Consider the following 14,133-nt stretch of genomic DNA (forward strand, 5'->3'; position numbering starts at 1 on the left):
TTATTTTCTATAATATATAGTAGCACTTTACTGGAACCAATTACTGAATTTATTAGAAAGATATTAGAAATACATAAGAATTAATGTAGGGGCCCGGAGAGATAGCACAGAGGCGTTTGCCTTGCAAGCAGCCGATCCAGGACCAAAGGTGGTTGGTTCGAATCCCGGTGTCCCATAAGGTCCCCCGTGCCTGCCAGGAGCTATTTCTGAGCAGACAGCCAGGAGTAACCCCTGAGCACTGCCGGGTGTGACCCAAAAACCAAAAAAAAAAAAAAAAAGAATTAAAATTGATTTCTTTTCTCTTTTTTGAGGGCCCAGAAAAGGAACCCAGGTCCTTACACACTTAAGACTATACCTCAGGAAGTAGAAAGCCTGTCTCAAGTACAGGTGTGGGTGGGGTGGGGAGGAGGGAGATCTGGGAAATTGGTTGTGGGAACTTTGCACTGTTGAAGGAGAGTGTTCTTTACATGACTGTAATCATACAACTACAATTATATTTGTAATCACAGTGTTTAAATAAAGATAATTTAACAATCAAAAAAGACTATACCTCAGTCCAATTTTCTGTCATGTTTAAAAGAATCTGGAATTGGGCCCGGAGAGATAGCACAGCGGCGTTTGCCTTGCAAGCAGCCAATCCAGGACCAAAGGTGGTTGGTTCGAATCCCGGTGTCCCATATGGTTCTCCGTGCCTGCCAGGAGTTATTTCTGAGCAGACAGCCAGGAGTAACCCCTGAGCATTGCCGGGTGTGGCCCAAAAACCAAAAAAAAAAAGAAAGAATCTGGAATCAAAAGTTGGTAGTCTGCAGAATTTATTCTCTAACCTGTAATTTCCATATATTTATTTTGCTTATTTTGCACATCCATCTCCTTGCCTACTATGACTTGAGCTTAGATTGAACTCATTGAGGAAACCATACTTTGGGATGATCTTTACAGCTCTCTCTTTTTTCTCTCTCTTTTGTGTCTCCAAGTTTGCTATTTGAAAAATACAGATTTTCATTATTAATTAATAATTTTATAATTCTTTAAAACATTTTTAGTTTTTAAAAGCCTGATGTTCTTGTTAGCTATTATTAAATGTGGTTTTAAACCTGTTAGAGATTCAGAGCATTTCTTTCTCTGTATAAGCCATACTGAAAACAGCTCCTATGAACGTGTTATTCCGTTCACACAACAGATAAAGTTATGCTGTAATTTAAAATCCACACTTTAATAGACAACCTTCCTAGAGCCTTTGTGTCTAGCTACAAGCCTTTTTTTTTTTTTTTTTTTTTTTGGTTTTTGGGTCACACCTGGCAGTGCTCAGGGGTTATTCCTGGCTCCAGGCTCAGAAATTGCTCCTGGCAGGCACAGGGGACCATATGGGGCGCCGGGATTCGAACCGATGACCTCCTGCATGAAAGGCAAACGCCTTACCTCCATGCTATCTCTCCAGCCCATAGCTACAAGCCTTTAACATGTATCAGTATGATAAGTTCTCTCTCCCTCTTTCTATCTCTTCCATTCTCTTCCTCTCTTTCTCATACACATACATGCACATACGCATACACATGTATACATACACACACCAAATGCCACCAGAGTGAGAGTCTCACTGAATAAGTTCTTATGCTCTAAAAATTTGGAATGGCTTGAGAGTTATAGGAAGACTATATATATTTTCTTTTGTTTTTTTTTTTTTTTGGGGGGGGGGCACACCCAGCGTTGCTCAGGGGTTACTCCTGGCTGTCTGCTCAGAAATAGCTCCTGGCAGGCACGGGGGACCATATGGGACACCGGGATTCTAACCAACCACCTTTGGTCCTGGATTGGCTGCTTGCAAGGCAAACACCGCTGTGCTATCTCTCCGGGCCTGGAAGACTATATTTTATGTAATTATTTGCATTGAATTCTTGCATACTGCAATGGAATTAGGTCCTGTATTCAAATAAGCATTGATATGCATTGGGAAGATAACACCTTTTCAGAGTAAATATGACAGGCATGTAAGCATACAAGCATATAAGGAAATCAGGATCACATGACCACATTTAAATAGTACTCAGGTCATTCTTTCTGTATAGTTCCTGTAGCAAACTGAAACGTAGCATAAGCAGCCCAAGGCGTGTGGGGTGGGTGAAGATGAGAATTAACAATGTTGGATTTTAATGCAATGCATCACCTGAAGTTTGCGTGGGATTTGGGGACAAAGGAGAGATACAGACAGACAGACAGACAGACAGACAGACATCACTGGCAAGAGAGCCAGGAGGAGGCCTGTAGCTCCAGTGACTGAACTGCTTATATTTCATGTAGAAGGAAAGAGAGAGAGGCAGAGCAAGGTGCATCTGGCTGATGTTTCTTATGCTGTGTATTAGGTCAGGCATGGCTGGGAGACCTGAGCCTGATCTCTGGCCCTTGGCCTGGGGCTGGAGAGATGGATAGAGCACTTGCATTGCATGTGGCCAACATGGATTTGAACCTCTATTTCTTTCATTCTCAAGTCCCACCTATATCTTCAAACACTATTGGGTGTGGTCCAAAAGCTAAACCCAACATTTTCTAAATCATAGGTCTGAAATACCAAACTGATTAAGACATAGTACCTACTTTTGACAAACTTAGAATTTATGGGAAAATTAATATTGGAGGGCTAAAAAGATTAAGGACTAGTAGTTTTTCAATCAGGAATAATGGGACATTTCAAGCAAACATAAAAAAGAATATAAAGCATTATGATTTTCTGCAGTGTAGTGGGAGACAGAAGGTGATGTTAATTGAACATTCAAATTGGGATAAAAAATACTTCCTAAAAAAGAAACATAAAAAAATACATTAAATGGGAGTTTTTTCACTTTGATTAAACACTGACATATAGAATGTATGAAAAACTTTTAAAGAAAAAAAAGACAATCTAGTAGGATAAAAAAGCCAAGACTAGGCATGAAGAACCTCTTCACAAAGTATTGTTGGTAAACATATTAAAAGGTTCTTAATGAAATTCAAAAATAAGACCATTATATGATATCACTCAGCACTTCCCAATGAACTAAGTGAGAGAGAAAACATGTTAGCAAGGATGTGGAAAAAAACATAGAACTCTGCTCATTTGTGGGAGTATAAATTGGTACATTAACTTTGTAAAACTTAAAGCATGTCATGGAATATCTTTTTTGTTTGTTTGTTTTTGTGTTTGTGTTACACCTGGCAGTGCTCAGGGGTTACTCCTGGCTCTAAGCTCAGAAATTGCTCCTGGCAGGCGCAGGGGACCATATGGGATGCCAGGATTGCATGCAAGGCAAATACCCTACCTCCATGCTATCTCTCTGGCTCCTGTCATGGAACATCTTATATGAACATCTAAAAGCATAACAACTCCATATCCTGATCCACATAACTGCATACGTGTTTATCAAAAGACATGCACACAAGAGTTTATAGCAGCAACAATCTTCATAAATGGAAAACTTAGCAAATGCCCAGGAATACTTGGGAAAATCTGTTTATATTTATATAGTTAATTGTTATACATAAGTGAGATTCAGCAAACAACGACATACAAAACTGTGAATGAATTTTGTATGCAAAACTATAATAAAATGAATGTTTTGCATAAAAATTATAATAAAATGAAAATAAATCTTTAGTGCTATAGCTAAGTTGGTCCGGACATGTTAGAGAATTTCTAGTGTGATAATAAAGAATTTTACTTAAGGTTCTTGTTATATATTCAAGATATTTGTGATTTCAGACTGTGTAAAAATAGAGCCACATGAATGTTATTGATCATAAACAAGAATCAAATTTATGTTTAGGTATTGTGAAAACACAGATTACTTGGAGCCAACCCATGGATTTATCATTCAGTGATTCAGACTTACATCTGAGAGTAGGTATTTCTCCCAAGTGGCCACGGTATACTGATACCTTTGCAGTCAGTTTCTCAAAGTATGGCCTAAGGACCAACAACATTGGTATCATATAATTAAAATGGCTGATTGTTTGGCTTCACTCCAGACCTATTTCATCTAATTCTGTATTTGAACATGTTTAAAATATTTATGAAATGTATTAAATTAATAAAAACAGATTTACTTTATGTTAGACTTTGAGAATAACTAATTAGGATCAAGTTTTCTGCTTGCCCCCAGGTAATTTCAACATGCAAATATTAGTAAAAAGTATTAACTTAGGATATAGTCTAAAAGTCTCATCAACATGTTGATGCAGCTACATAACACTAGTGGTTAACACTTGAATGTGGCTTCATTAGCACAATTTGCAGCACCTTTGTCAATGTGTCAAAATTAAAAATTCATGAGCAAAATTAGGGGTGCAGAGCTTGACAGCTCAGTTTGTGTCATATTATATTTCCTTTGGGATATCAAAGCAAACTAATCAGTTTAGTGTCTAGAGGCTTAAAGTTGAAAAATAGAATTTCAGGATTGAGTGTCATTAGTATGGAAAGAATAATTAAAGTTATGAGCATTGGATCTGAGATTGTGGTTCAGTGGTAGAGTGTCCACTCTGCAGATATGAGGTTGTGAGTTTGACCCCCAGGATCATCCTACATCACCAAGTGTGCTCCCAGAAGTACTACCTCGTGATATCTAATGACACAAATATGTGATCTCTAGCAAATTATAAAGAAGTTAGTAATTCTCATATTATGCAACAGAGACAACACAACAATAACAAAGGTAAGGAGACTTATTTTTCTAATTTTCAAAAATTTATAGACTTTGAGTGTATTCACTCAAGAAATCAAGAAAATTTATAAAGTGACCTAGGAAAAGGAAATGACATAAGGCAGGATAAGATTCCACAATGGAAATAGTTAAGAGTGGTGTTAAAGGTGCTCACAATGGAAATGGTGTTTGTTGTTATTTCCCATGCCAGGAGATATTTTATTCTATTCTCACTATCCCAGTCTCACTCACATGCATTATTTTCAAGTAAGAGTTATTAATAACAAACACATATTTTAAATTAAAGTAAGATAGCTTTTGTATTTTTGAGTCAAATGATAATATAAATAAAATCTTATATAGAAAGATAAACCACAAAAACTACAAAGTAAAAGAATAAGTTCCTAATGTTGTTTTGTGGTATGTGTGGTGTTGTGTTACTCCTTTAAATCCTTCACACAAAGTCCAGTGAAATATGTTGAGAAATGCATAATTCTCTCCTATTGCTGAATAAGACACTTGGAAGGAAAAGCCTGTCATTGACAAGGTCATTTTGTGCAGTCAGTGTAAGCTGTTTTCTCTTTTGTGAGTTGGTTCCTTTTTTACACACTTTTGTGAATGTGTGTAAGTAAATTGGAACATACATTTTAAATTACAAACTGTAAAAGAATACCATCCTAACAGCTTGCCACATGGGCAAAAGATTTTAAGGCTCTGTGGAGAGAGGAGAGTCTTTAGCTTATCTGACTTATTTCTCAGTCTGTGGATGAGAACCTACCCAAAGCTCATACCTCATAGCCAGTTGGAGAGGGAGTGACAGGGAATAAATACGACGTTGAGCCTGAACCTGTTCTGCTTTCCTGAGGGAGACAGCAGGTAGAGGAGAGCTTCAGTTGTTTCTTGGCACTTATGAGGCTGGGGTGCAGGATTGTTCCCACTTCCTGATACCATCTTCAAGAATTGGTATACAACCAAATGGAATAGCCCCTTCTTTGTGATTCCACGTTCTTTCTCTACTTCAGAAAAATTTGTCTGTACAAAGAGAAAACGTTTCAGGGACACATTCCATGTCTCTCCAGCATTGGGGAAGGATGCAATTAAAAAGAGATGATTGATTTGCCAGTAGGAATAGAGACAAATGAGGGAATGGGAAGACCCCACGAAGAGGGCCGGAAGATGAAGTTCATAATCTCACATAAGTAGCTCCCAGCACTGAATGTAAAATCTGACGGGCATAATTCCTTAGTATTTGTGAAAAGTAAGTCACTAGCTCTGCTACTTACTTTTTGGCATAGCAATGAAAATAAAAATTCATAGTGTTAGGTGTTGAGGATCAGCTTTTTTTATGTTGATAGGGAATTTAAAGATGAAATAAGAGAAGGGAGACCAAAAACTAGGTGTAGACTCAAAAGTGAACCCAAACTTACAAGGAGATGGACATGTAAGATTTTCTTCTTTTTCATTTTATATTTATTCTGAGATGACTTGGTGTTAAGTGATATTATATTCATTCCAGTAATACTTAAATGTGGAGAAATCAATCAACTTAAAAACAATTCAACAATATGAATTATTATCTCTGAATTATAGAAAAGCTGAGAATCACAACCTGAGAAGAAAATTGTTGTATCATTAGTATTTGAAAGTCTGCAAAAGAGTCTTTTAATTAAAGGAGAAATACTACTTATTATTAGATGCATTTAAGATCATTTAATTAATGTTTGTTTTAAGTGGTTTTTGTGTTTCTTTTAGATGTTGCCCATTTAATGTGGTTTGAAAGACTCTATGTTTGGCTTCAGTGTTTTGAAAAATATATCTTGTACCCAGCAATAATTTTAAATGCCCTCACTATTGATGCATTTTCAATAAGCAATTACCGGAGACTTGGTACCCAGTAAGTGTTCATATTTTATTCTCTGAATGGTTTGCATTGTGATGTATTTAAATTCTAGTCAATTTTCTCTAAACAGGCTGTAGATGAAGGCAATGTAACTCTATTATTTATTACCCATTGAAATGTAAGTCATGGTGATCTTTTACTCAAACTCACCAGAGCTGTGTCGCTATTGTAAGGTGCAAATGAAGTTAATTTACTTAAAATGGTGCTGTGAATAAATGTCAGTAGACCTGAAAATCCTCTTGGAATAGTGTAGTCAGTGAGTCTTATTAAGGTAACAGCAGCACAGTGTGGTCCTGGGTTCCTGGATCATGTACCATTATGCTTAGAGCTTTATGTACTGCCCTGTGTCATTTCATTTAGCTAATCATTTTTGTGTTTTAAAAGGGAGGTGGAATTAATCCTTGTCACTTACCATCTCTGAATTTATCAGGGTAAGAATAAAAAAAAAACACCCCAGGATAAAATAAAAAATATAGAGTATGACTACTTCATGCCATCAAGAAAATGCTCTTTTGTTGCTTGTTTTTTTGGGGGAGGCACACCAAAGGGTTCTCAGAATTTACTCCTGGCTCTGTGTTTATAGATGATTCCCGATAGTCCCAGATGTTAATTCAAATTATAAGCAGCAAAAATAAAAATCTTATTGGGAATTATTAAATTAAAATTAAAATGCTTTTATTATGACACTGAGAATTTTTTTCAGAAATCATGTCTATTATTGCATCATGACTTTAGTAATATTTTTTAGTGTGATAAAAGTGGTATTCTCTGAGCAACAGACAAATAGGTGCCAAAAATATCGAGGTTTTCTCACATGTGGTCAAGTTTTATGCAATAACTATTATTGCTTCAGTCCTTCACATAAGGTTCTAGAGAGACTGGGGTTCAAGGCTCATTCTATCCTTGAGCCCATAGACAGTTACACCTTCAGATTCAGTTTCCTCCTCTGTCTAAAGTGGAGAAAGACAGGTCTGTCTCTTGGCTTTAGATGTTTTTAAAGGCCAAAATGCACCACCATCAGCAGTCAAGAAGTGCTCATATTATGATTCAATCAACTATTTTCCCACCATCATTGATAGCTTCTTTACTTTCCTTTTCAACAGCTGGGACATCTTTCTAATGATCGTTGCTGGCATGAAGCTGCTGAGGACTTCTTTCTGTAATCCTGTTCACCAGTTTATTCATTTGAGCTTCACTGTCATCTTTTTCCATTTCGACTACAAAGATGTTTCAGAAAGTTTCTTAATGGATTTCTTCATGGTATCCATTCTATTTAGCAAGGCAAGTTATTAGCTATTTTCTACATTTTATAATTTAAAGGGTATATTTCTAGCTAGATGTATTTTTTATTAAACCTTTTCTTTAAAAATATTATATTGCAAAAATAATTTGACTTTTGTATTATATTTCTGCTACCATTTTAGGAAATTTTTTACATGGAATTTAAATATTTCATTTATTTGCCAAAAGTTATGAATTAAAATGAAGCAATAATTGTTGAAGCTTGTATCTTTAGGGTCTTATCTTTTTTAACAGTTTCAATATATATTTTCTGAAGATATCAAAAATGCTTTAAATTCAATAAAAGGTTATTGAATAGACTATTATTTTTTTCCTTTGATAGCATTTTACCATGAGGTAAAATTTGACAGCTGGTATCCTAGAGTCACATGCTTTAGTCATGTGCTTTAGCATGTTGTGTTTGTCAGTATTTCTTCTGTTTTAAGTTCTTATGTGACAATGGGGAATTTAATTCCAGTTAAATCAAATATTAGGAATGATGCTTAATGTATAATATAAGAAATATTTATCCTTTGCATATTGACCTAAGTGTACTTTGAGCCACATAACAAAGCCGAGACTTGTAAAAAGAAATGAAAAGGCATTTAGACAAATCTTGAAAAATGACAACAGAAACTCTTTCTACATCAGGATTTACCTACCTACATCAGGATTTAAGTTTAATACTCTGACCATAGGGTATCTTCTCTGAGGTTGATTTATTGAGCACTTCTCCCCTCTGGATTATAAAATTTGTAATTTTAGATTTTTCACCTGAACATTTAAGAACTTCTTTTAGAAAAAAATTCTGCTGCTCTTTTTTATTTGTGCAGGCTAGGGAATGGGTAGACTGCCAAGCAAGAGCTTAGGAGATCTACAAAGTCCCTCCAGCAATTCTCATCAAAATGAATTGGTGGCTCAGCACAAGGGACCAAAAATTTGATATTTCCTATACTTAAAGTCATGGAGATACCTAAGCTACCCTGGAGGTGCTCTAAAATCTCCAGAGCTCCAAACTGCAATGCTTGGGGGGAACCATGTGAATCAAAGAATCAAATTTAAGTTGTGTTCTAACCACTGTCCTATTTTCTGATTGCATGCCTTATAAGCTCTTAATTGAGTAAATATGAAAAAAAATTACAAAGTTGTTTAGAACTAGTTTCAGTCATACGATGTCTAACACCATTCCTTTGCAATTGCATATTTCTTGTCACACCAACGTCCCCAATGTCTCCACCTTCTTCCCTTCCCATCCCCCTGCTTGCCTCTGTGGCAGACATTTTATTCTCTTTCTCTTTTGTTCTCTGCCATTTTTTCATTTTAGACACTGTGATTTGCAATATTACTGAAGGGGCATTGTGTGTAACACTTTATCTCTTTTAGCACCCAATTCTCTCCAGAGTGATCATTTTCAACTATCATTGGTGTAGTAGTCTCTCCTTTGCCCTAACTGCACTCCCCTACTCTTTGTGGCAAATTTTCTACTGTGGACCAGTTCTCCTGGTTTTTGTCTTTATTTTGTTTGGGTATTACTATGATACTTTGTGGAGTTTTTTTTTTATATCCCAGAATGAGTGCAATCATCCTGTGTCTATCCTTGTCTCTTTGACTCATTTTACTCAGCATAAACCTCTCCACATCCACATCCATCCATGTATGGTCAAATTTCATGACTTCTTTTTTTAAACAGCTGCGTTATGTAGATATACCATGGATTATTGATCCACTCATCTGTCCTCAGGCTCTTGAGTTGTTTCCAGATTCTGTGTGTTGTGAATAGTGCTGCAATGAACATATGAGTGCAGATGCCTTCCCGGCATTGTGGTTTTGATTCTCTAGGATAGATTCCTATGAGCTCTATTCTGGGTCATACAAGAGCTCAATTTCTAGGTTTTTTTTCCATTTCTAGTTTTTTGTTTTTTTTTTATTTTTTATTTTTTATGTAAAATTTTATTTTCTTATTAGGATGTACATAATGGTCTAATTACATCAATAAACATTCAAAGTATAACATAAAAATTCTTCTCCCTGGAGAGGATGTGAAAAATCTCTGAGTAACTATAACCACTAGGTTCCCATATTTATTTGCATTCTTTTTTTTTTTAATATTTTTTTTTATTTAAACACCTTGATTACATACATGATTGTGTTTGGGTTTCAGTCATAAAAGGAACACCATTTCTAGTTTTTTAAGGAATGCAAATATTGTTTTTCAAAAAGGATGGGCTAGTCTATATTCCCATCAGCAGTCCCTTTCCACATCTGTGCCAGCATTGGTTGTTTTTGTTCTTTTTTATGTGCTGATTGCATATTTTACCTTTATTATTCTTTACTTTCAGTGAAATTTTCTTTGCTTGTTTTATGTAACAAAGATTAAAAACTCTCCTTTTCCTGAAGAAACCTCATTATATAACTTATAATTTCATATGATTTTCTGTTAAAACTCTAGGTGGTTTTTCAGTTACCTGCGTCCCACATTGTATATACCACTTGCAGAATGTTTTTATTGTTACTTCTACAGCTCTTCTAGTTGGTTCTTTCCACCAAGCACTTACTTAATGTTTCTCTGAGTTCTTTTTGAGTTTGATCAATTATCATATTTTTCTAAATGTTCAAATGATCAGTATTTATATTTTCTTCTTTGTTCATTATGTATAAATTGTTACCTCACACAATTGTAAAATTACACCCTGTGATCTTTAAAGCATCTGTGACATTGTTATAAAAAGTACTTTTCTCATGGGTAAAAGCCCATTATCATGTAAAAATGTGAAGGATTTGATTAGGATGAGTTAAGATGATGATTCCTGGCTCTGGCATTGGAGTAGTGATATTGATTTTTATTTCTGAATGATATCAGTCATCTTACCTGGGTAGATTTAATATTTCTATAAAATGAATACTTAATGGAGTATGTTTTCCAAATATGAAGAGGAACATTTTAACTGTTGTAAGTAGAAAAAGAAAAAACACATATCAGCACTTTAATATTTCTATAAAATAATTACTTAATGGGATATTTTCCAAATATAAAGAGAAACTTTTTAGCTGTTGCAAATATAAAAGAAAGGCCAGATAGCAGCATTTTAATATTTTTATAAAAATAAGTATTCAATAGGATGTTTTCCAAATATAAAGAGGAAATTTTTAACTGTTGTAAATAAAAAAGAAAAGCCACATATCAGCAACTCTTCCTGTGACCAGTAGGATGCAGGCTGGTCTATGTTGATATCTCTGATAAAACAGGAACCTGTAAAGTGAGGGGTTCCCAGAAATGAAGAGTATTCTGAACAAGAGCTGTGAGGGGCTCACAGTAAAAATATCAAGAGAACAACTTCTGAATTATTTCACATCTGTATTAGTAAAGTAACTCATTTTCTAGAGCCCAGGTGTTCTTTCCCTGTGGGGCTATCTTCTGGACAATTGTGAGCAGATGTTTGCTGAAACATGTGGCAAGACATGGGCACCTGTGCAGAAAGGCTGCTGGGCTGAGGGGGAAAAAAGTAATACTTACTAGGCTCTCTGCTTGTCCTCAAGGATATTTGCTGCTTTCCTGTGCAAGATGATTAGAATGAGACTCCATCAAAATCTGAGTTAAATTCTAAAAAGCAGTTACTCATTCATTTGAATTTCCCTTTTTCCCTATTATCTCTTTTGAAGCACCATTAAAAATAGCAAATGACCTGCTTCACTACTTCTCTACAGTTCTCAACAGAGATACCAACCGGGCCAAAACTCCAGGTATGCTGGTATTTGAACTAATATGATCAAGATTTGTTTGGAATGAGTGAAGCCACCCTCCTTGTATGTTCTTTTTTTTTTTTTTTTTTTTTTTTTTTTTTTGGTTTTTGGGCCACACCCGGCGGTGCTCAGGGGTTACTCCTGGCTGTCTGCTCAGAAATAGCTCCTGGCAGGCACGGGGGACCATATGGGACACCGGGATTCGAACCAACCACCTTTGGTCCTGGATCGGCTGCTTGCAAGGCAAACACCGCTGTGCTATCTCTCCGGGCCCTCCTCCTTGTACGTTCTTGCACTTTTATTTTATTTTATTTTATTTTGGTTTTTGGGCCACACCCGGCGGTGCTCAGGAGTTACTCCTGGCTGTCTGCTCAGAAACAGCTCCTGGCAGGCACGGGGGACCATATGGGACACCGGGATTCGAACCAACCACCTTAGGTCCTGGATCGGCTGCTTGCAAGGCAAACGCCGCTGTGCTATCTCTCGGGCCCCGTTCTTGCACTTTTAAAAGTCCTGGAAGCCAAAAACATGCCTCATAAATTCTAGAGTATCAGAAATAGTGCTTGGTATCCCTGATCCACACAACAATTTCAATTTTGTTTAATGCTCTCATCTCTGTAGAAACACAACAATTTAGATGTCAATGTGTTTGAAGCCTCCACATGTTCAGAAACAAATGAAGTAAAAAGAATGGCCAACTAGCAACAAGATCTTACTAAGCCTCTGGCAATGACTTATTAACATCATTGGAGATACAATAATTTTCACAACTTTGCTTGTTGTTGTACTCTTTTCTTTTTCTCTTCCTTTATTTTCTATTTTTTCTTTTCTTTTATAATAATTTTCCCACTTACCTGGAAACAAATGCACTATGATCAGCTCTATCAACAATGTGATACTTGTTCTTTAAATAAAGTAAATTAAGTTTAAATAATAGTAACAATTTTAGGGATTACCATAGTGTTAACATTGATACTTTCTCTAATTGAGAATACATTGGCATATCTAATTTGATATCTTTTGCATTGGGGATAATGAATTGCACTGAAAACTAAAATTAAAAATAAATAAATAGCAAAGAAATAAAGTAAAATTCAAAGAAAGAAGTAAAACAAAAGTCAAAAGAATTAGGAACATGCCTAATGACACTATCCTGACCTTTCTCTAATTCTCTGTGATACCTCACAATTTTTATCTTAAGAGAACTGGCAGTGATGCATTTTCTGGAATAAGAAACAAAATCTGAATGTCTGGCTATAAATCCAGTTTAAAAATAAACAACTTGATATATTCCTGAAGGGGAAAAAGCCAATAGAAATCAATGACAAAATGAAAGGGTGTTTTGAAGAAGCATAAAATTAATATTTTCTGCAAACTACCCTCCTATAAGTCCCAACTGATGCTACTCACTCATTTTCATCTTTATATATCTTTATTTTTCTCATCAATCTCATATAGAAATAGTAGAAATGTCTGCTACTGCCTTTGCAGGCAGTACTGCCTTGAGAGTTATTCATCATGCAGTATAAAATTTTATTTGTTTATTAAACTAGTAAGAGTCCTACTTATATTTTTACTACTCTGGCCATTGCAGAAATCTGAGTCCTTTTTCCAGTCGTACTCTTATTCTGCTAAATAAAGACTCATTGTTAACCTAGCAATCCATTGAACAGAGGGCATTAAGATTGATGAAGAGACAATGGAAGGACATTCAGTTTCTTTGGAAGAATGGAACTGCCTGAATATAAAGCTCATTATTAATATAAGTCAGTTGATCTAATCCTCCACAATTTATGGCTAAAAAAGAAAAGGAGATATATCTACAGAGTAAAACAGAACAAAACAGCTGGAGGCCAGAAAATGAAATAGATGGTTTTAGAGGGCTTTGCTTTGTGTTTTTCTCTGCCTCACTCAGCCTCTTTGAAAACTATTTGTAGTCTATAGTAGAAATGCCAATAGAAATGTTGTCTTCCTAACTTGGTGAGCAGTGAAAAATAATGTGTTCTAGAGCCAGACTCCAACAGACAAAATTTACTGTAGCTCATTAATTCCTGTGGAAGGTGGGACATTATGAAATCTGGGATTGTGGGTAAGAGCTGAAGGTGCCTGCACATCCCATCCTTTAATGTGTGACATTCTAGTCACATGACCACAATCATGTGAAAGTGTTGTTTTGAATAGTAGTAGTTAAAAGTCATGTGAAAGTAGCAATTTGAGAAAATACTTCTGTAAACTCATAGACTCCCAAGAAAATGATTTATTTAATTAATTAATTTATTTTGGGGGTTTTCATGCCACACCCATTTGATGCTCAGGGGTTACTCCTGGCTAAGGGCTCAGAAATTGCCCCTGGCTTGCGGGGACCATATGGGATGCCAGAGTATCGAACCGCGGTCCTTCCTTGGCTAGCGCTTGCAAGGCAGACACCTTACCTCTAGCGATACCTCGCCGGCCCCTGAAAATGATTTATTTTTAAGGCAGGACTTTCTACCTATCTATATTCTTTGATTTCAAATAACTGGAACACTAATTACAATTCTC

At 35.9% G+C, this 14,133-nt stretch overlaps 1 protein-coding gene across 1 annotated transcript in view; it reads left to right on the forward strand.

Moving 5' to 3' along the window:
- Window positions 1-14,133, forward strand: part of PCNX2 (pecanex 2) — a 328,287-nt gene that overhangs the window by 159,858 nt on the left and 154,296 nt on the right. The window contains exons 20-21 of the mRNA XM_049789037.1: window positions 6,423-6,564; window positions 7,674-7,851. Coding sequence (XP_049644994.1) covers window positions 6,423-6,564; window positions 7,674-7,851 — 320 coding nt within the window. The remainder of the gene's footprint in view (window positions 1-6,422; window positions 6,565-7,673; window positions 7,852-14,133) is intronic.

Source organism: Suncus etruscus, chromosome 15 (assembly GCF_024139225.1).
Source record: "Suncus etruscus isolate mSunEtr1 chromosome 15, mSunEtr1.pri.cur, whole genome shotgun sequence".
Lineage (NCBI taxonomy): Eukaryota > Metazoa > Chordata > Mammalia > Eulipotyphla > Soricidae > Suncus > Suncus etruscus.